Raw genomic sequence first — 23,953 nt, 5'->3', positions numbered from 1 at the left:
GACAAGGTAGACAAGAGAAGGAGGGACATGACCATCACAGAATTCTTAGGAAGATTACATGTTGGGTCAGTGTGGAGGATAGATTAGAGAGGGAAGAGACTGGAGGCAGAAGGATCAGTTAGGAGACAACAGAAATATAGGATTTAAGTCTGGCAGGATCCTTAGTGATCACTAGTCTGGCCCCATCATTTTGCAAAGGAAGAAACACGTATGAGTGAATTGATTTGTCCAAGATCAAAGGTGAAATTTGAATCCAGGTCTCCTGACTCCCAAGTTCTGTGCTCTTTCCCCTGCTTAGATTCACCTAAACTCAGGGTAGGTCAGAAGGGAGAGGGTCTGAACTCATGGACTAGTAGTGAGAAAAGAGAGAAGGGGTCAGGCATCCATGAGGTATCCTACCTTACAGTAAGTCCCTTACTGTTGAGGATGTACCCCAAAGAAGGGCGTAGAGCCCACAAATACATGCCCCACTGTCAAGGTGAATGGCATAACTACTCAGTTCAACAGGAGTTGAGATGTTAGGAGGAGTTAGGCAGGGAAAATGTTTTAGCAGAAGTAAGAATAACACAGTGGATAGGCTACTGGACAAAATCAGGAGGGCTGGTGTTCAAATGATGCCTTAGACACTTACTAGTGTGAATTGGAGCCAATCCCCAAGTTACTCTGTTGCTTCATCCAGGAATAAATCCATCCAATTGGGGGCCACTAAGATCCTTTTTGGCTCTAAATCTAGACTCTGAGCTGGGCCTTGGGAGATGAATATAGTACATGCAGGGGCCACATCTTAAGTAATAAAGCATTTCTGCCTGTACCATAACGTGGTGCCATGAACATAGCAGGTACTTAATCAGTGCCCTTTGCACTGTCAGGGAGCCCTCTCTCCCAGGTGCTGTCAAGGAAAGAGAACCTGCCTGGGCCACCTGGTGGGGATGCTCACCTCTTATAATAAGCAAGCTCTTCTTGCAACAAAAACACCTTCGATTTCAACTCATTCCTCTCATGCAACACGTCTCGCAACTCCTGCAGCGTGAATCGGGGGCGGTTTGGGTCCTTCTCCATAGCTGCTTTCTCTGACTCTGAGATGTACTCCTCACCCCCCAACTCCGTCTGCGGGATGCAAAACACACACTAATGAATTCCCTCGGTGCTTGTAACAGCTTTGAAACTTTTCATTCTGACAGATCTCGGGCTTAAAAGCTCTGCTGCTGCTGCTGGCTGTTAGCTGCTTTTAGAGAGAGCTATTTTAAGAACCAGTCGCTCCACGGTGCAGAGTTGTTTCTCCTGGCAGATCAAAGTCAAAAGACCCTGGGCCCATTGTTTGCCTTCTAAGTGGGGATACAGGTAGGTGGGCCTCCTTCCTACCCGACAGATTCTGCTCTGTGTATGTGTGTGTGTGTGTGTGCATAATATATTCTCCATGTATATATAAATCACACACATAAAACAAGTATTTATATACACACGCATGCATAGAGACACATATATGAATCAATGTATACATGCACACGTGTATGTGTATATATGTAAGCATGTAGGCAAAGGCATGTATGCACACATGTACATCCCTCTCAGAGGAAGCATGGTATAGTGGACAGAGCCAACCCTGGAGTCAAGATGAAGACATGGGATCAAATCCATCTGTGAGCAACTTCTTGGATCAAAACAGCCTTCTCTAGTCACCACTTTCCTATTTTCTCCCTATTGGAATGTAAGCTCCTTGAGGGCAAAGGCCCTGTCTTTTATATCTGTATCCTCAGTGCTTAGTTTAGTGCTCAGCACAAAGGAAGTACTTGGAGCTCTTCTAGCCATGCATCCATTCTTCCATCCATCCATCCATCCATCCATCCATCCATCCATCCATCCATCCTTCCATCTATCCATCCATCCATCTATATCTACCTTTCATGCCTTGAATCCCACCACACAAGGTCAGTCTCCTCATTCTTTCTTGAAAAAAACAATCCACAATCATTCAATTCTATGCATTTGCTGTTGTTTCTTCCACCTAAAATATCCTGTCCCCTCTCTTGTCTTATTAAAGTCCTTTGAGTTCTCATCTAAGAATCTCTGAACTGGAAGTGGCCTTGGAGGTCATCTAGTCCAACCCTTCTACGGTCTCTCTTTATAAATGTGTGAATATCAATGTGTCTTTATCTTCTTTAGCCAGTGTCTTCCGGTCTCTGATTGAAGGCCCCCCTCTACTTCTTCAAATAGCCCATTTCACTTTTGGAAGGTTTTAACTGTTAGGAAGTTGAGCCTAAATATGTCTCTCTTCAGCTTCTAATTTCATTTTGCTTTTTGAAGCCAAGAAAAAAATATCTTTAATCACTCTTATATATAACAGATCAAAAACCCAAAGACAGCAAGCACATCTGCCCTCTCCCTCATTTCTTCTGTTTCAGGTTAACAATTCCTAGTCCTCGTTTCTATAACTGATCCTCAAAAAGCAGGGTCACCAGTCCTCATCCTTGTCATCTTCCTTTTGATGTGCTCAATTAGTCAATGTCCTTCTGAAAAGGTGGCACTCTAAACATGATGTTCCACATGTAATGAGATAAGGGCAGAGTACAGCTATCTGGGCTGGGCTATTGTACCCTCCATCACTCTAGACGCTACACCACTCTTTAAGTTTGTTTTTTTCTTATAATTTACCACTGTGCCTTTTTTTTAAAAACCCTTACCTTCTGTCTTAGAATCAATACAAGTATTGGCTCCAAGGCAGAAGAGTATTAAGAGCTAGGCAATGGAGATTAAGTGATTTGCCCAGGGTCATACAGGTAGAAAGCATCTGAGATCAGATTTGAACTCAGGACCTCCTGACTCCACTGAGCCACCTAGCTGCCCCTTACTATGCTGCTTTTAATTTCCACGTCCAAGTTCATTTCTGGGCTACCCTTTCATATTGTTCACTCATATTAAGCTTGAGTTCAAATCTGGCTTCAGACAATTCCTAGCTCTATGACCCTGGACAAGACCCTAAACACTATTTGCCTCAGTTTCCTCATCTGTAAAATGATCTACAGAAGGATATAGCAAGCCACTCTAGTATCTTCACTAAGAAAACCCCAAAATGGGGTCACAAAGAGTCAAGACACACCAGAAAAATGAATGAACAACCACAACACAATTTGACATTTACTTCTCTTCAATTTCATCTTAGACTTAACCATTCATTTAAACTTAGTGAGCTCTTTTGGACCCTGTCCTTCCTAGTTTTATGAAAACTGTGGATTTGAAAATCTTGCTATCTATTCCTTTAGCCAAGTCATTATTAAAAATTTACGTGACCTTGAGCAATTTACTTAGTTCCTTTGGACCTTATTTTCTCAACTATAAAATGGAGGTGTTGGGCTCAGCCGTTCTGTGCCTAAAAGCTATGGCTATGACTATGTGGAATAATAAAGGGAAAACAAAAGATGTCTAGGGCATTCAACTAGAAACCTTCCAAGTTGACACCAACCCATTAAAAACTACCCTTTGGATCCAGTCATTCAACCAGTTCTAAATTCACTTAGCTTTACCATCATCTTACCTATATTTCTCCACTTTGTCCATGAGAATAAAATGAAAATTTTTATCAAATGCCATGCTAAAATCTAGGTATGTGGTATCTGCAGCAATCTCTTTATCTGTCTAATAATCCTCACATAAAAGAAAATGAGGTAAGTCTGGCATGACCAGCCCTTGATGAAGACATACTGGCTCTCAGTGATTGCTGCTTCCATTTCATTTTATTAATTAATTAATTTTTGCTTCTTCCATTTTTAAATGTCTACAAACTAATTTCAGGTTCTAGGATTTTTCCAGGAATTGAATTCAAATTTAGCACATCTTGTATGCAGACTGCCTTTGCTTCCTTTTTAGGAAAGCCTAATGAGACAAGTCCATTTCCTGTCTTGTGGCACCTCTTCTGTACCCTGTGCGCTTTCAAAGGTCACTGGTCCTTGGTCAGCAGCCATACCCACTAGCTTCCCCCCCTCTAATATCTTGGGATGTAGTCTGTTTGAGCCTGCTACTCATTGAGTGCCCCCTTATCTTCTCATTATCTTGTGTTTTAGCTGCAGGAAGCCCTTCTGTAACCAGACAAACTCACACTGTTCTCTCCTTCCTCTGAACTCTGAATCTATTTCCTATCATATACATTTTTAGCATTCAATTCTATCTCTGCCATTGACCACACCATTTTTCCTAAGTGGAATAATAACCTCTTCGGTTCTTTCTATTGGAACAGAATTGCCAAATCTCTAAGTTGAAAGGGACCCCAGAGAGTAATCCAGATCACCCTGTAGCCGACCGACAATCCCTTCTTTTATACAGTGATCATCTGTCTTGTTTGGGGTGGCTTCACCCTAGTAATGACAAATGGTCATCTAGTCTTTGTTTGAAGACTTCTAGTGAGGGGAAATCCACCACGTCCTGAAGCAACCCATTCTACTTTTGGATGCCTCTCATTGTCAGGAAATTTTTAGGGTACCAAACCTAAATGTGGCACGATCTAGATTCTTCTATTCCTACAGTAGAACAATCTCTATTACATTCACCAAGCTATCTACTAAGGAAATTATGGATACAATCACAGAGCATATATCTTCCTAGATCTCTTCCATGAAACCAACCCAACCTAGTCCTCAGTGATTTCTGTCTTCACTTAAAGTGCCCTACCTCACTCAATTGGCCTTTTTCCTGGTAGTTATTGTTTCATGTACATAATACAGAAGGAGAGGGCATGGCCCAAAGATTCTCCAGTCAGAACAGATCTTAGAACACTATCTCCTCAATTAGAATATAAGTACATATGGGGCAAAGACCATTTCATTTTTGTCTTTGTATGCTCAGCACCTAGCAGAGTGTGGGACACATAGTAGGTGCTTAATAATTGCTTAGGTGATACAGTGGATAGAATACTGGCCCTAAAGTTAGGAAGACTCACCTTCTTGAGTTCAAATCTGGCCTCAGATGCCTACTACCTGGGCCTGTTTGCTTCAGTTTCCTCATTTGTCAAAGTGAACAGAAGAATAAAATGCATGGAGATGGGGAACAGTATGTTGTTTTCGAGAAGCAGCAGGTAGGCTAATATTCCCAGATCATGGAAGTCTGTAGGGGGAGGGAGGGTAAAGCATAAGAAGACTGGTTGGGCAAGAAGAGGGCAGAGTATGAAGAACTTTAAATGGTAGAGGACCATACATGATCCTGGAAGCAATAATTATAGTCACTGGAGTTTAATAAGTAGTGGAGATGACCATCAGATTGAGACAAATAATATAGGTAGCTGAGTGGAAGATGGATTGGAATGGGGAGAGGCTTAAGGAAGGTATACTAATTAAATGGTTGTTGCAATGATTGAGGTACGAGTTTAGTGCCTGGCTATGAAAAGTGGAAAGAAGGGGATGTAGAGGGAGATGAGAAGGTAGAAATGATGCAATTTGGCAACAGAGAGAATATGGGTACATGAGAGTGAGAACCTGAGGATGACACCACAGTTGTACCTAGATGACTGGGAAGATCCTCAATAGTAAACCGGGACATTTAGAAGATGGGAGGGTTTGGGGGAAAGAGAGCAAGTTCTTTCTGGCATTTTCAGTTGGAGACTCCTATGGGACATCCAGTTCAAGATGTCCAAGAGGCAGTTGATAATATGGAACTGAAGCTCAGAAAAAAAATATGGGCTGGATACACACACACACACACACACACACACACACACACACACACACACACACACACACACCTGAGAATCATCTGCCTAACGAATATAACTGAACCCTAGGGAGCTGATGATACCACCAACTGAGAGAATATGCTGAGAAATGAGATGAGGACCCAATGTAGAGCCTTGTAGGACACACTCAGTGAGTGAGTGTAGCATGAATGAAGGTCCAATAAAGGAGATTGAATAGGAGTATGCAGACAGGTAGAAGAAGAACCAAGAGAAAATTGTTTCATAAACCCCTCAAAAGGACTGAATATCCAGGACGAGAAAGTGATCAAGTGTCAAAAGTTACAAAGAGGTCACAACAGATGAAGCCTGAGAAAGGGCCATCAGATCTGGTAAGGAAGAGATCAATGGCTCCAGGAAAGAACTGTTGAGTCAGATGGATGTGGAGCGAAGCAGACTATCTTTCACATCAGTGTGTTCATGATTTTATTTTGGGGATTTGGTTATATATGAGTGTGCTCTTACAACAAGGACCAATAAGGAAGTGTGTTTTGCATGACAATAAAATTAAAATTAAATTAAAAAAAAAGAGAGACCAGTGTAATTATGGAAAAAACCAATTTCAGAGTTCAGAGTTCAAAAGCGAGGTTGTGGAGGGTTTAGGAGAGATGGAGAAGAGAAGTGAAGACAGTAAGTACAGACTGCTTTCTCAAGGAATTTAGCCAGAAATAGAAGAACTACAAGATGATAGCAGGTGGAACTCAAAATGGGAGAAAGGGGCTCTAGGGTGGAAGGTTCCAAAGTGAAAAGGCTCTTGAGGATCAGTAGTGAGGTCTGGAGAGTCAAAAGCTGAGCCAGCAGAAGAAAGTGATGGTTTTTAGTGACTAGGAGAGATTGTGGGAGTGTTGGTAGGCAGCAGTGAAGGAGCTGGCAGATAGGAAGAGAGAACTGGGATGACAGAGGAGGCAATCTGCTGGAGTAGGTGGGATTAAAGATGCCTGTGGAAGGATTTCATTGGCAAAGGGAAAGGACCACCTCTTCCTTTGAGATGGAGGGGGAAGAGATAGTGGAAGATGTCTGAGTTATGTGAGATACAGAGGAGGTGAGAAGGGCAAATAGCTTCAATTTTTCCAGTGATCTATTGGGCAAGATCTTTAACCAAAGGTATACTGGTGGGGAAGGAGTGCCAAAGGAGGCCTGAGGAGAGACGAGAAGGTTTCGGATGGCTCTGTGGAAAATGAGACAGTTAACTGACAAGGGGAGAGCAGAATGACTGACTTGCCACAGTGAGTGCCCAGTTTGGACTATGTGATGCAAACTTGGGGTGCATCTAGTCAGCACGATTTTGTTATTTTCTCAAGCGTTGTCCCGCAGTACATGAATGGGGAGAAAGAGGTAGATGGTGGGGTTTGACTCAAGATCAGTAACAGGTGAGGGGCGCAGGCAAGAGGTTTGGGAGTAGAGAATAATATAGAATTGAGTTGCTTCACCGAGGGGTTGAAATGATGGCCTGAAAAAGAACGGAGGTGTAGGAGGGAATAGAAGTCACTGAGGATGAAAAAAAAGCCTACGGGTCATTAAGCATAGGGAAAGATGGAATGAGCAAAGATTATGATCAGATAAAGGAATTTCAGAGTTTGTGAACATGGCGGTGGTTGACGATAAGATGAAGGGTAAGCTGAGGTGGCCAAGGACTGACCGTGGGAACTGAATAGACCGAGGACTTGGGTAGTTCGGGTGTCTGAGGAAGCGTCAGTGGGGGAACAGAGAAAGCTTGTGAGCCAGGCTCCCTCCTGCTTTGAGGATAATATCCAAACTCCACACTGTGACATTTCAGACTCTCCCTAGTTTGACTCAAACCCACCTATCCAGGATTCTGCCAGTGCTCAGTACCATCTGTTCCCTGAACTTCCAACATCAAGAAGCATTTATTTAAGCACCTCTATCATGCAGGCACTATACTGGGTGCAGGGGATCAGAGACATAAAGGAAAACAGCCTCTGCCTCTACTTCTGCAGTCAGGGAACTGGTTCCCCAAGCCATGGACGGACATCCTCCTCACCTTCTCCTTGGGCAAACCTTCCTTGATTATCCCAGTAGTTAGTGCTGTCTCTCTCCTCCAGTACCTAATATTCTGTGTCTATACCACAGAATCCCAGGCTTGAGAGAGACTTCTGGGACTACTCACTTAGACAAGAATCTCGTCTCCTGGTTCTGCCCTTTTGGGCCAGGCACAGCCATGCAAATCCCTCTTCCAAGAAGCAGCTCTTCGAACACTGAGGACAGCACTCATGGAGCCCCCAGTCTTCTGTTCTTCAAGCTAAACATTTCCCTTCAACTGAACCTAATCTGGCATTAACTTTATTTTATTTTTGAAATCTTTACCTTTTGTCTTAGAATCAATCCTGTGTATTGGTTCCAAGGCAGAAGAGTGGTAAGGACTAGGCAATGGGGGTCAAGTGACTTGCCCAGGGTCACACGGTTGGAAAGTGTCTGAGGCTAGGTTTGAACCCCATGACATTGAGACCTGGAGTTCTATCCACTGAGCCACCTCGATGCCCCTGGCATTAACTTTAGATCGTTCATTATCCAGCTTGCATTTTTGTCAGCTCTCTCATGCCTAAAATTTTCTCTGGCCTCACCTCCACAGTCTGGCTTCCTTCAAGTCTAGCTAAAGTCCCACAAGAAGCCATTTCCAGGCCTCCTCAATGCTAGGACCTCCTATCTGTGGATGATCTTGAATTTATACTGTGCAAATCCCCTAACCCCAATTTCCCTCAATTCCTCATCTGTAAAATGGGGACACACTGGAAAAGGAAACAGCAAACCATTCCAGTATCTTTGCAAGAAAATGCCATGGAGATTGTCCATGGGATTATGTGGAATCAGATCCATCTGAACAACACCAACAACTCCAACAGTGCCTTGAACATAGGAGGTTCTCATTCCCTTTTTTTATATATTTTTATTTTTTTAAACCCTTTACTTCTGTGTATTGGCTCCTAGGTGGAAGAGTGGTAAGGGTGGGCAATGGGGGTCAAGTGACTTGCCCAGGGTCACACAGCTGGGAAGTGTCTGAGGCCGAATTTGAACCTAGGACCTCCCAGTCTCTAGGCCTGACTCTCAATCCACTGAGCTACCCAGCTGCCCCCTTCATTCCCTTTTGACGAATGAATGGATGGAGGATTTCATAAATGCTGCTTGGACTATATTAAATATTCACCTGGTTTGTGGTAGCTTATCTCAAGCCATATTGTCTGATTTCTTGTGACTCACTTACATTTTTACCATCAGTCACTAGGTCCCAGCCTAGACTCAGCTCATTCTTATGAATCACAGTAGGCGCTGCCCTTCCTCTTTCCCACTATTTTTATGTGGTGAGTAAGCAGAACCCAGCATCGTGATGATTCTGAGTGAAACAGAGGGACATGGAGAACCAGCCTGAGGATGTGGCTCCTTCCCACAATCAGGCTGGACAGATCTCCAGAAAGCCACAAGTCTGAGGTGTCAGGGGCCCAAGTCATTGCTGTTCCGCCTCCAACACTCAAAAGAGAAATATGGCAGCTGTGGTCATTCTCCTTGGCTATTAGACAAACCATCTGACAGGTGTTCCTGCCCTCCTCTGGCTTGAAAATGAAGAGATTCAGATTGACAAAGGAGTAGCAAAAAGATTTAGATTTAGAACTAGAAGGGACCTCAGAGGTCATCTAGCCCATCTCCTTCATTTTTCAGATGAGGAAACTGAGACCCTCAGAGAAGTGAATAACTTGTCCAAGATTACAAAGTATATAAAAATGACCAGGATGGAAGTAAGTTTTGCATGATGATACAAACTTTTAACCCAGATCAAATTCCCTGCCACCTCCAGGAAGGGGGAGGGATAAGAGGGAGGAAGACAATTTGGATCATATAACTTTGGAAAACTTATGTGGAAATTTATTACATGTAATTGGTAAAATATCTTTAGCCCAAGGTCACAAGGAGGAAAGCTAGGATTTGAACTGGTCCTCCTATTCTGAACTGCTCAAGCCTGTGGTAGAGAGTGGCGCAAAGATCTGAGATTCACAGGATTCAGCTCTAAGAGGCAGAGGGTGCATCCAGAGCAGGAAAAACAGGAGAGCAGTTCAAGTTTGGAGGGAAAAAAAGGCAAAAAGGCCAGGAATGGGAAGAACCACGTAGAGACGATGCTAAAAAATCAGGATCTTGGTTGGGGCTGCAGTTGGGGCTGGGCCACTGCATTTCCCATTTCAAAGGGAGGTCAAGGACAGGTTTTTCCAGGGAAGGATCATAGAAACAAGACTTCCTTTATGAGGATGGATAAATTGGCAGTCACCAAAGAGCGGGGCCTTGCTGGAGGAGAGGAGGATTTGGCTTTGGGTTTCAAGTCAGCACCAGGTCTGTCTTTCCTGATGCAAGCTTACCCAAAAGAATCCAGCCACCGGCTCATCCACTTAAAATCCAAATTATTTTTTGCCTGCTTCATATTGACTTATCTTTTCCCTCTTGTGTAAGCTCCTTGAGGGCAGGGTCGGTTTTGTGTTTGGCTTTGTGTCCCCAGCACCTGACACCCTTTCCTTGTCTGCAACCTCTGTTTTTACTGGTGTAAGGAACAGTAATTGCTGTCACTTGGAGTTTTAAAATTACCCAGAGGCATAGTAGAGCTGAAACTTGCCCAGAATCACATAGCCATCATAGGATTTGAACCCATACCTTTCTGAGCTGGAGACCAGCTCTCAGATCTGTTGTGACCCAGAATAGGTGCTTGATAAATGCATGTCTAGGGGCAGCTAGATGGATAGAGAACTAGGCCTGGAGTTGGGAGGTCCTGGGTTCAAATCTGGCCTCAGATACTTCTTAGCTGTGTGACCCTGGGCAAGTCACTTAACCGTAATTGCTTAGCCCTTACCGTTCTTCTGCCTTGGAACTGATACTTCATATTGACTCTAAGATGGAAGATTAGATTTGCATAAATGAATGCATGTTGTCTTGAATCAAAAGCCTGGAAAGGACCCTTCTTGGATTTAGAGCCCAATGGACTACTTTGGGGCAGCACAAGGACAGGCATTATTAGAGCCCAGAGGCCAGCTCCCTTTGGGGTTAAAGGCTTTTCCAAGAAGCCATTCCAGAAGCCTGTTATAACCAGGGCTGAAGCTATGCTCCCTCTCCAGAGCCACCTGGAGGCATCCTTAGGATGCCAGGCCATGGGACCTAGCCAAAGGACTGAGTTTATTCTTATTTCTCCCTCTTGTCTACTGACCCATCCCCTGAAAGAGGCAGACTGGCTCTCCTTGAGGGTTGAGAGGACTTGAAGAGTAGCCTAACCCCTAGCACTTCATTCAGCTATGACCTAGAATCTGAGGGACATCTCTAGCCTTCTCTAAAGAAGCTGAAGAAGGCTGTTCTCACATCCTGGCTTATAAGAACAAAAATTATATTAGTCCTTGTGTCCAACTTTACAGATGGGGAAACTGAGGCACAGGGAGACAAAGTGACTTGTCCAGGGTCACACAGCTAGTATTTGAATCCAAGGCTTTCTTACTCCATGTCCAACCACTCTGTTCAGTAATCCCCCTTGTCAATTCTTCTAAGGCATCTAAGACTCTTGGAGGGCTACTGCTGGAGAAGGAGGAGGAAGGCCTGGGCACTGGAACATTTCCTGAAGGCATCACAAATAAAGGGCTGGGCTATGGAGAACTAGAACATTAGAGCAGGAAGGAACCTTAAGAGTCACCAGATTCAGTTCTCTCATTTCCTAGAGGAGAAAATTAAATCTCAGAAAGAAGTGACTTGCCCAAGGTCACAGAGCAGCAGAGCTGAGACTCCTGGTCCAATACTGTCCAACAGTGACGCCAAACTGCAATATAACCCAGCGAATGGGATGGAGCTCTTTGCCTGATACCAACGGAGATTTGGAAAGTGTGCTAACCAAGATGGAAATCGGGCCTCATTAGCAGCAGTTTGGGGCAGGGTTCTCTGGTTACACCCCATTAGGGAGGTAGAAAGGTGGCTCAGGTTATCTCAGCTCCACCAGAGGAGGCCTCCCATTCCTGTCCCAGAGGGGTTTTCTTACCCAGGTGGAAGTGATAACAGGAAAAACATACTTCCTGGGAGTCTCTCCAAGAGTCATCTTTGTCTGGACAGTGTAGGAACTGCTCCTCTCCTCCTTACAGGAAAATGAGGATCTCAGCAAAGGACTGGAGGGCACGACTAAACGCTCTGTGCTTTCCCCAGAGGAAGAGGGGCATGAGCTGCTGGAAGAGCTCTCTAGGACTCATCTGGATCGATGCAGAACTGAGAAAACAGTATATACAGCCATATTTGGAAGAAAGGAAGGACTCTTTTGAAGAGGACTGGAGATGAGGAGGCAGATTTCCCTCCTCTCTACAAAAAGGCAGAACGCTGCATACCATTTCAGTATATTTTGCTTAGTGTTTTCTTTGTCACAAGGGATGGTGTGTGCATGTGTATGTGTATGTGTGTGCTTGTGACACAGACAGGAGACAGAGAGAGAGGGAGAGGGAGACAGAGAGATGGGGGGAGACAGAGAGCTGGAGGGGAGAGAGGGAGAGAGGGAAAGAGAGAGAGAGAGGAGAGAAGGAAAGGAGGGAGGGGGAGAGAGAGAGAGAGGAGAGAAGGAGAGAGAGAGAGGGAGAGGAGGAGAGAAGGAAAGGAGGGAGGGAGAGAGAGAGAGGAGAGAGAAAGGGAGGGAAGGAGAGAGAGAGAGGGAGAGGAAGAAAGAAGGAAAGGAGGGAAGGAGGGAGAGAGAGAGGAGAGGAGAGAGGGAGGGAGAGGAGGAAAGGAGGGAGGGAGGGAAGGAGGGGGAGAGAGAGAGAGAGAGAGAGAGAGAGAGAGAACGAGCATGCTAAGTGGTGCACTGGGATGCTACACATTCAAATTTGACTTCTGAAACTTACTACCTGTGTGTCTCTGGGCAACTCAACCTCTGTCTGCTTCAATTTCTACTGTTATGTGGGAACTGTTAGGAGCAGCCAAGGGGCCTAGGCAGATGCTGATGATGGATATATGATTTAGGGAGGGAGTCCCAAACCATGGCTGTATGTGAGTTAGATAACCTCCCACACCAGCAGGGTCAGGTCTCCTTTAAGCCCAAGATTCTCTGCCATAGCCCCAGGGCCTTGGAAGCAATTCAGCCAGACAGTTAGAAATGTTTCCAGGAAGCAGATTGAAACTTCCTAAAACCTTAAATTGAAGATGGATAAACTGGCTGGGAAAGGCTTGCTCAACTAAGGTTGTAATTCGGATCTGACTGCTAATCATTAGATGACTGATGATAAGATAAGCAAAGACTCCAAGACCGTTTAGGCTTTAGGTTATTCAGGGTTTGTTTATAACTAAACAGAGGGAAGCTAAGGGGTAGGAAGGTGGGTGAAAGGAAACCCTAAGATCTTGCCTAAATCGTTGGTGTTAATTATTTCTTGAAGCACTGGTTGATGTGCACTAGGTGCAGAGTATGAGAAAGTATGAGGAAGCCTTGAGGGCAGATCCCAACTTTGTTGCTTGTTGCTGGCAAGCCCCTGGGTCAGATGCTGCTGTTCTTGGTTTTAGCTGTTCTCACTAGCTGGTAATGTAAGGACATTGTCTATGACAAGGAAGTATTGAATGTTTGGCTAATAATGGAATTATTCCCTACCTGCCTAAAAGAAACTCCCAAACCACCCTGGGGCCCAAAACCCTCTTCCTAACCCTCCAGGTGAGTCAGAGAAGTGAAGCTCCCAGAGGTTTGAGGACCCCCTTTTATACCCAGTCCTTAACTGTCACCCTGGCACACGCCCTGGGTACTCTGCCAGGTTCTGTATTCCAAAGTGGCAACTGCCAACTTGCACCCCCAGCAAAATGGCTACTCATTTCTGCATATTACACTACATCTGTGAAATGGGTAACAACAGCTCCCAGGATGCTGGTGAGGATAAAATAATATTTGTAAAATACCTAGCAAATGTTAAAGTGCTATATAAATGCTAAATATTATTACTATTAATTGCATGTTGGAGGGGGATTTATTGGGAAATACCAGGGATGTTTGTTTATTCATTTATTCTTTAAAACCCTTATCTTCCAGCTTAGAATCAATACTGTGTTGGATACAAAGCAGAAGACTGGTAAGGGGTAGGCAATGGGGGTTAAGTGGCTTACCTTGGGTCAGCCAGCTAGGAAATGTCTGAGGCTAAATTTAAACCCAGGACCTCCTGTCTCCAGGCTTGGCTCTCTATCTACTGAACTACCTCACTGCCCCTTTCCAGTGATGTTTAAAAAAGGCCTCAATAAAACTTTTTTCAAAAGAAGGAAAAACTCTACAACGTGACACCCTGAGTACTTTTCCTGCTGGCTTGGGGCACCTTGTCTGCCCTTGAAGGAGGGCTTGGTATGCCTACTTAGTGATTTGTAATTAGTTTAGTCTCTTTAATTGCATTCCCCTGTCCATTTTCACCACGAATTCCCTTCAGTTTTACTAAAGTACCTCCTGGGTGCTCAGTGCCTGGGACACAAAGATGGAAAACTTACCACTTCCTGCCCTCGAGGAATTTGCAATGTAATAGCAGGGACACAATCCCCACACGAGTGTAGCACCAGAGAGAACAGGATCAGAAGAGAGATCTAGAGGAAATTCTAAGGGAACATCTGAGGAGGAAGACAACACTTTCCATTGAGAATCGGGGAGAAAGAAGGGGAGGGATGGCCTGCCCCAGTGGAGAGATGTAAAGAGCAGGTAGCAGCGAGGTATCCATTCTGACTGCAGTATCCAGGAGATAAAGGGGAGCAATGGGAAACAGAGTTTCACAAGGCAGCCCAGAGCCAGGCAATAGAGGTCCTTAAATGCCAACCTAATAGAGGTTTTATCAGAGGCAATATGAGGGCACAGCAGGTTATGGGAGCAGGTTGAGCCAAATGGTCACACTTGTACCTAAGGAAGATTATTTGGGGGCCACAAAGTCACCCTTTCACTGTGGTTTATCCAGTAGCAACAGCCTTTGATTTGATTTTTTAAAAAATCCTTACTTTCCACCTTAGAATCGATACTAAGTATTGGTTCCAAGGTAGAAGAGCAATAAGGGCTAGGCAATTGAGGTTAAGTGACTTGCCCAGGGTCACACAGCTAGGAAGTATCTGAGGTATAAATGTTAAAAATAATTATGACTGAAATAATAATATAAATTAGTAATTTAATTAAAGCCATGCTGATAGATAGTTATTAGACCACGCGCTTGTAAGCATTCAAAATCGCCGCCCTCGCCATTACTGTCTCCTGTCTCCTCCCAAATCTGCTGGCCAAGAGACAGACCCCTCCTAACCCAGGAGATTATAAACTCCTCCCTGCGTCAAGACGTAGGCCTCCCCAAGCCCCAAAACCCGGAAACGGAAACCAGTTGGACCACGTTGGATCACGGGAAATGTAGTTTGATACATTTTCCATGTCCATAGAAATATATACACTTTTAGATGGCATTTCCCAAATTTCACTTTTACAGAGGTCAAATTTGAACCCAGGACCTCCCCTTTCTGGGTCTAGCTCTCTATCCATTGAGCCACCTAGCTGCCTCTGGGCCTTGATTTTAAATGGAACAATGCAGATTAGATAAAGTCAAAGAGATGTTCGGGTCTGACCCAGTAAGAAAAGATCCATGAATAAATGTTGGGGTCTGATCCAGAGAAAAAAGAAGCCACGAATAATTTTCACAGAGATGCATGTGTGTTCTGTTGAAGGCTACAACAAAGCTGTTTATGCAAGCAGCAGGTAAGATATCTGGGAATGAACTATGGCCCCTGGGATTGTTTGGGTTTGTGGAGCCCTAGAAATGTTTTGGGTAATGCTTTTACATACACAATATTCTGTGGGAAAGAAAAGCCTCCTAAATATGATGTAATGCTTAGCACTTTACTCTCTATAAAAATCTTTCTCATATCTATAATAAATGGAGTTTTTACAAAAACCCCTATTTGGCCCTACTTTTCTCTCAGTGTTGGAACCCTGGCATCAACACAGATTGCTAAGAGGGAGCGGAGGGACAGAGAAAAAGGTAGGGGGAAGAGAGAGAGAGGGAGACTGGGAGAGAGAGGGAGCCTGGGAGAGAGAGAGAGAGGGAGAGGGAGAGGGAGAGGGAGAGGGAGCCTGGGAGAGAGAGGGAGAGGGAGAGGGAGAGGGAGAAGGAGAGGGAGCCTGGGAGAGAAAGGGAGAGAGAGAGGGAGAGAGAGGGAAAGAGACAGAAATAAGATGCCCTGGATGAACTCAAGTCACCAGGAGCAGTAAACTACGTCCTCAAGCCCTGAAAGAAATGGAAAAGTGGACTTACTAAGTCACTGTTGAGGACCTTTGAAAGTACATGGAAAAGAGAAGTCCTGATTTTCAAAAATGGAGAGGGAATTTATACCCCAAAGAGACCATAAGGAAAAAGACTTGTACAAAAATATTCATAACTGCGCTCTTTGTGGTGGCAAAAAAATTGGAAAATGAGGGGATGCCCTTCGAATGGGGAATGACTGAACAAATTGTGGTATCTGCTGATGATGGAATACTATTGTGCTGAAAGGAATAATGAACTGGAGGAATTCCATGTGAACTGGAAAGTCCTCCAGGAATTGATGCAGAGTGAAAGGAGCAGAACCAGGAGAACATTGTACACAGAGATGGATACACTGTGGCACAATCGAACATAATGGACTTCTCTACTAGCAGCAATGTATTGATCCAGGACAATTCTGAGGGACTTATGAGAAAGAACGCTATCCACATCCAGAGAAAGAACTGTGGGAGTAGAAACACAGAAGAAAAACATATCACATGTTTCAATGGGGATATGATTGGGGATGCACACTCTAAATGATCACCCCAGTGCAAATATAAATAATGTGGAAATCAGTCTTGATCAATGACACATGTAAAACCCAGTGGAACACATTGCACATTGGCTATGGGAGGGGGGTGGGAGAAGAGAGAAAGAACATGAATCATGTAACCATGGAAAAATATTCTAAATTAATTAAATAAATAAACAAACAAAATGGAGAGGGAATGGGTCTGTAAACTACAAACCAATGACCTTGATTTCTATTCCTGTCAAAATTCTAAAATATATTATTAAAGAGCTAGAAGTAAACATTGAGAAAGGAGAATAGTGATCACCAAGATCCAACATGGCGGCATTAAGCCTGGGCCATGCCAGACTAACATATTTCCTTTTTTGACAGGGTTACTAGGTCAGGGAAGTGCTGTATGTACTACTGACCTAAATTTTATCAAAGCATTTGACGGTCTCTCATGTAATTCTTGTGGAAAATGTAGAGGGATGTGAGCTAGATAATACACTGGGGTGGATTTAGAACTGGTTAAATGGCCAGAACCAGAGTAGTCATTAATGGCTGGATGTTAGCTGATAAGGAGGTCTCTAGTGGAGTGCCCCGGGGACCTGTGCTATTTCACATTTTTAGCAATGATCTGGATGAAGACATAGATTCTGTCAGATCTGCAGCTGACAGGGTGTTGGGAGAGATAGCAAACATATTGGAAGACGGAGCTGGGATCTGGAAAGATCTTAGGCTAAAGCAATAGGTCAAATCTAATAGAATGACACTAATGTGCCTCAGTGGATAGAACACTCATGAGAGAAAACTCATCTTCCTGAATTCAAATCTGGCCTCAGGCACTTACTAGCTGGACAACCCTGGGCAAGACATGCAATGCTGTTTGCCTCAGTTTCCTCACCTGTCAAATGAGCTGGAGAAAGAAATTACAAATCCCTCCAGTATCTTTGCCAAGAAAACCCCAAAAGATATCATGATTGAAAACAATTAAATAACAATAACAGTCTACAAACAGCTGTGGGAAAGATGGATCGGAGAGGGACAAGATAAAGCAAAGAGGGAAGTGGGAGATGATTTTCATAGACCAGACAGCAGTAGCAACAACTCCCATTTCTACATCCCTTTAGGTTTGAAAAAAGCATTTTCCTCAATGATAACATGAGAGCTGGACGGTAAGTATGTAATTGCCATTTTTATTTTATTTATCATTATTATTACTGTTTTTAAAACCATTACCTTCTGTCTTCGTATCATTTCTAAGACAGAAAAGCAGCAAGGGCTAGGTAATCGGGGTTAGGTGACTTGCCCAGGGTCACAAAGCAAGGAAGTATCTGAGGCCAGTTCTGAAGAACCCAGGTACTCTCTACTCCAGGTCTGGCACCCTATCCACTGTGTTACCCAGTTGCTCTGACTTCCCTTTTTAGGGGATGAAACTGAGGCAGATTGATGGTGAAGTAAGTAGAGTGTTGACCTTGGAGTCAGCAAGTCCTGCATTTGAATCCTGCCCCAGATATTTCCTAACCAAGAGACTCACATGAACAAGTCACTTAACTGTGCTTAGCCTCAGTTTCCTCATTTGCAAAATAGGCATAAAAGGGTAGTTATGAGGATCAAATAACATACAAAATATTTTGGAAACCTTCAAGTGCTACATAAATGCTAGATTTTGTTATCTTCATCATCACCATCATTATCAGGTTTGTAAAAATAAAATGATTTGCCTGGAGTCACACAGATAAGAAATGTCAGAGCCAGGAATTGAACCCATGTCTCCTGTCTTTATATCTAGCCCAGCCCCTCTTTCTGCAACAATAATATGGAGAGAGGGACTGGACCATCATTTTGGATTCCCCTGTCAGCAATGAAGATTGGCATCTTCTCTTGGAGACTTTCCTAATCAGGGATAGTAAATTACTTGCCTAGGGTCACACAACCAATACATATTAGAGGTTATTAAGGCTGACTCTGCAGTATGTTTTGCTGCCTATCTTCTACTTAGTTATTTCATTTAAATGTGCTAGAGCTGCTCAAGGCTTAAAAGACAACTGTTTACAAATTTAAAAAAATCCTTTTGCCAATGAATGACTTATTCTTTTCCCTGCCTCAATTTCTCTGTTTCACATAATCTTGCCTCAGAGATATTCTAGTCCACTCCGTATCTGAACAAGAGTTCTCTCTATACCATCCCCAACAATAACCTTTCTTGCCTTGGCTGGAAGATGCTGGAGTGGTTGGTCATCTCCTTCTCTGGCTCATTTTACAGATGAGGAAAACTGAGGCCAACTGGCTTAAGTGACTTGCCCAGGGCCACACAGCTAGGAAGTGTTTGAAGCCACATTTGAACCCAGGACCTCCCATCTCTGGGCCTGTTCTTGCACCCCTTGATGCTCCTGGGCTCCCTTCGAGGCTCAGCTCAAATGTGGCCTTTTCTAATCCCTCCAAATGTTGGTATTCTGCCACCCAAGAAATGACTTTGAATACATTTTTTTTTACATTCCCTTATCCGATTGAAGGGCTTCTCATTTCCCCCAGGTATAATGGATATTAGACCTTCTGGAGAGTAAAGAATTTGGCTGGCCAATGGGGGTCCACTCCTCAGAGCATCTGGGATCTAAGGACCGAAAGGATTCCCACTGGCCTGTCCTTGGCTGCCTTGTAGCCTCAATGCTCAGCACACACACAATTGGAGTTTAATATATTCTTGTCGAATTGATAATCTGAGGAACTCCTGCTCAAAAATGAATAAAAAATGGCCATCAAGTTTCCTTGGAATGATATTGAGAGTCAAGAGGGGAAAAGGGGACATAACATAGAATATCCTTGAACAAAGAACATCAGAGCTGGAAGGGCTTTTGGAACAGAGAATGTCAGAGCCAGAAGGAGCCTAGAACAAAATGTCAAAGCTGTGAGGGGCCTTAGAACAGGGAATATCAGGGCTAGAAAGGTTTAGAACAAGGAATGTCAGAGCCAGAAGGAGCCTAGAACAAAATGTCAAATGTGAGGGGCTTTAGAACAGGGAATATCAGGGCTGGAAAGAGGTTTAGAACAGGGAATGTCAGAGCCAGAAGGAGCCTAGAACAAAATGTCAAATGTGAGGGGCTTTAGAACAGGGATCATCAGGGTTGGAAAGGAGCTTAGAATAGGGAATGTCAGAACTGGGAAGGTCCTTAGAACAGGGGATATTAGGGCTGGGAAGGACTTTTAGAACAGAGGATGTCAGAACTGGGAGGGACCTTGGAAGAGAGATTGCCAGAGCTGAAAGAGACCACTGAGATCATGCCAGTCCTCACCTTCATTATACAAATGAGGAAAGTGAGGCAGAAGAAGGGAAAGAAGCACTGATTGCAGTCTCATGGCCTGGGCACAAATCCCCTTTTAACTGCCGTGTGTCCTTGGCAAGACCACTGGGGTCTCTGCTTCTGCAGTTAAGACTCGAAGGCCCCCCTCCTCGCCCAGGTCCCTTCCAGCTTTAGCTCTTGGACCCTCTGACTTGCATAAGTTATTATTGACACAGCCAGGAGCAGCCCCTGGCCTGGCTGCTTCTTCACAGGACCCCTTCTCTTCCTCCTTAACAGATTTTCTCATGATTCTGCAGGGAAACACTTCTTGCCTCATGGGATGGACACATTTATTTCAACGTCCTGAGAAACCATAAGACCGTTCCTGGGACAGAGGAAAAGAAGTCCGCGTGTCCTGACATTCACCTCAAAGTACTGAGTCATGAAAACAAGCCCCCTTGCCACACTTCCCCACTCCCGGAGCCAGATGATCCCTGTCCTGGGTGCTGATGAGTCAGTCACATGCCTGGGGTGGGAAATCTCCTTGTAACGGGCCAGCCTGGGCTCTGCCAGGTGCGGAGCACCTGCGCCAGCATCCGCGCTGACCCAGCAAAAACATGCCTGAGCCCTGCCTGGGAGAAATCCAAGCTAAGGCTTTTGGGCAGGGAGGGACAGGATGGAAGTCACCCAGGGGCAGAGGAGTTGGGAGGAAAGAGGACCGATGGGAATAACCAATCATCTGTTGTCTCCGAGAATAAAGGAGAAAACATGCTTCTCACCTCTCAGCTTGAGGGGATGCAAGATGTCACAAGACATGGCTGTATTGCTCAATTCTGCTTAACTTTCTTTTCTTTATTAAATGTTATATTGTTGATCTTTTTTTTTAAACCCTTAACTTCTTTGTATTGGCTCCTGGGTGGAAGTGTGGTAAGGGTGGGCAATGGGGGTCAAGTGACTTGCCCAGGGTCACACAGCTGGGAAGTGTCTGAGGCCAGATTTGAACCTAGGACCTCCCAGTCTCCAGGCCTGGCTCTCAATTCACTGAGCTACCCAGCTGCCCCCTATTGTTGATCTTTTAAAAAAATATTTTATTTTGACTTTCCACCAACTCTCCTCATCTCTCTCGTCTTTTTTTTTTTTTTAAATCAATGATCATTTATTAAACATGGAGTTGAAACAATCTCCCCTCATTTCCAAGAACTCAAAATATCATAGGTTGAGAGCTGGGGTGGGAGACTTTAGGGACCATCAAGGCCAACCCCTTAAATTTTACTACTGGGGAAACCAAGATCTTGTCTGGTTTTCCAAGCCTAGAAAAAGGCAAGATCTGAGCCAGGGTCTTCCTGGTTCTTAGACTTCCTCTAAGCTGCTCATTTTACAGAACAGAAATTGGAGTAAGTGTCTGAGATGGGATTTGAACCCAAGTCTTCCTGACTCTCCCTGTCAAAAACAGTTGTGAGTTGGAAGCAACCTAAGAAGTCATCTAGCCTAGCCTTTTCGCTTTACATGTCAGGAAACTCAGGGCCAAAGAGTCCTGCTTTGCTCAATGTCAGGAGGACTTAGCCAGTTGCAGGCCTGGAATTCAAGTTTCAGGCCTTTGATTCAAATCCTACTTCTTTGATTCTACATCCAGCAGTCTCTGGACCATCACTTTATCTATTACATCCCATAAGTATATTCAAGCAAAATCCACTGTCGTGCCTGAAAATGCATGCCTCGTTCCACACGGGTGGGCCACCACCTCCTTTTGGAGAAGCCAGAGGCAGCCTCACCATCTGACGTCCAGTGTTTTTCTTTAGTAAGAGAGAGGTTCAGTGGGGGAGAAGGACATATGGGGAAACAGTTCTGGTACAAAACTCAAAACCTGTCGATAAAACTATTAGAAGAAAAAAAAATGCATACAGAGGAGCCAGAAAAAAGCCTAAAATACAGTTTTTTGTCCAAGATAGAAAAGGAAAAAAAAATGTAATTTGAAATAATCTGGGGATCTGATGTCCAGGGTTCTATTATTGTGTATGCCATGAACTCATGGAGTGATTCTGGGCAAGATATTTCCTTTTTCCTTAGTTTTCTCATCTGTATAGGGGGATAATAATCCCTGCCCTGTTTACCTCTTGGTATCCTGAGAGTGAAGGCTTTCTGATGATGAATCTGCATCCCGTCCCCAATGCCTGAGGCTCCCCACAGCCTGCTGGGACCCCATCCAGAACTTACCCTCCCACACCCCTGCTGAGTCTTGTTTCCTGCTCACCTCGGTGGCCTCCTCTCCATTCTGGCTGGGTTCCCCCTTCAGCTTCTCCCGAAGCTTCCCGATCTCGGCCCTCATACTGCCCATCTCTTGCTCCTTGGTCTGCAGGTACGCCTCCAGCTCCACCTTCTGCTCAATCAGGGCCTTGCCCTGGGCCTCCACCACCGTGATGCGGTGCCGGAGATCATGGTTAATCTTCATCAGCCGGCTCTGCTGCTGCTGCAGCTGTTGGGGGGTGAAAGAGGCAAGGGGTGGCCGCTGGAGGACAGGCTGTGGCCCCGTCTCAGCTAGACACTCCTCAAGGAGAGAACCGTGGTTGGACACACCGGGACCACCACTCTCCTAGTCTCTCCTCTTCAGGGAAAAAAAAAATCACTCAATAGGTATTTATTGAGCACCTACTCTATACTTGGTGCCAAAGACACAGAGACAAAAATTAGTCAACCAATGAGGAAGCATTGTGAAATTTATTTTTATCCCCTGAGGAGGAGCAGGGGATCCAGCCTCCACTTCCCCCAACTCTTTGGAGAGGGCTGGGCTCTGCCAGGGACAGCCTCATCCTCCAGGATGGAGAGGTTATGGCTGGGAGGCTGCCCAGGACCTGACTCACCGCCTCTACATCCTCGTTCTTCAGGCCCAGCTCCCGGTCCTTAGCTCGGATCTCATCCCGCTGTCTGTCCACCACCTCTTTCAGCTTCTTCATCACTTGCCGTTCCCGCTCAGACGTACCTGGCAGGGGAAAAATGAAGCCAACAGGAGCTAAGTGGCTCACTGGAGGGACAGCCAGGCTTGGAGATGGGAAGTCCTGGGTTCAAATCTGACTTCAGATACTTCCTAGCTCTGAATTCCTGGACAAGTCACTTAACCCCCATTGCGTAATGTTTCCCACACTGCTGTCTTGGAACTGATACTTAGTATTGAGTCTAAGACAAACGGTAAGGGTTTTGCACCAAAAATAAAGCCAACGGGACAAGCATTGATGGAGGCAGGGATCAGCTTTTGCAGAGTCTTTTCCCTCCTTTCTCTCCTCTGACACTATACCTGCCCTCCTCCCCCTTACAATCAGACTGCTTCTAGTCTCTCCACACTCCAATCTGTCACCATTAAAGTGGTTTCCCTAACCTGCAGGCCTGAAGGTTCAATCCACTCCATTAGTGGCTCCCCACTGCCTAATGAGTCATTTAGAAGTCTCACCTTCCTCGTTTTTATCTTTGCTGTTATTATTGTTCAGTAATGTCTTACTCTTCATGATCTCATCTTTTCTTGGCCAAGACACCAGAGTGGTTTGTCATTTCCTTTACCAGTTCATTGGACAGATGAGGAAACAGAGGCAAATAGGGTTAAGTGACTTGCCCAGGGTCACCCAGCTAGTAGGTATCTGAGGTCAGATTTGAACTCACAAATAGGAGTCTTACTAACTTCAAGTCTGGTGCTCTATCTACTTTGTTGTTTAGCTGCCCTTCCTTTATTCAAGACCAGGAATTCTATCTCTGCCTCTAGAAACCAACCCCTAATTCCCTTCAAGGATCTGCTTAATCTTCATCCCTTTTGAGAGGCTTTTTTTGAGAGTGTTCCTTTGATCTGGGCCACCCCAATTAATATATATAATTCCAATATATCCTGTATTTATTTTATCCCTGAACACTTATCCTATTATCCCAAATTTACTTGTCCCATTAGAATGTAAACTCCCTGAGGGGAGATTGTTTGGTTTTGGTATTGGTATCCTTCACCCCGAGCCCAGTGCCCTCATAGCATGATCAGCCATGAATGCTTGTTGATTGATTAAAAGAAAGAAGAGGGATGAGAGTTCAAGATTCCCAAGACTCCAGCTTTTCCTTCACTTGGGGACTTGTCATTTCATCAAACCTTTATTAAGAACTTGCTGTGAATGATCCAGGACAACTCTGAGGGAATTATGAGAAAGAATATTCACATTCAGAGGAAGAACTG

General features: G+C 44.6%; 1 protein-coding gene across 1 annotated transcript in view; it reads right to left on the bottom strand.

Annotated features, from left to right (window-relative positions):
* The window catches only part of RILPL1 (Rab interacting lysosomal protein like 1), a 33,720-nt gene extending 10,463 nt beyond the window's left edge, over positions 1-23,257 (bottom strand). Inside the window, exons 1-4 of the mRNA XM_044673146.1 lie at positions 23,195-23,257; positions 22,611-22,729; positions 22,004-22,225; positions 938-1,107 (exon numbers count right to left, since the gene is read on the bottom strand). Coding sequence (XP_044529081.1) covers positions 938-1,107; positions 22,004-22,225; positions 22,611-22,729; positions 23,195-23,249 — 566 coding nt within the window. The 5' untranslated portion in view covers positions 23,250-23,257. The remainder of the gene's footprint in view (positions 1-937; positions 1,108-22,003; positions 22,226-22,610; positions 22,730-23,194) is intronic.
* Between the last annotated feature and the right edge of the window lie 696 nt (positions 23,258-23,953).

This window comes from Gracilinanus agilis, chromosome 1 (genome assembly GCF_016433145.1).
Source record: "Gracilinanus agilis isolate LMUSP501 chromosome 1, AgileGrace, whole genome shotgun sequence".
NCBI classification, from domain to species: domain Eukaryota; kingdom Metazoa; phylum Chordata; class Mammalia; order Didelphimorphia; family Didelphidae; genus Gracilinanus; species Gracilinanus agilis.
This window is presented reverse-complemented; position numbering and strand designations above follow the sequence as displayed.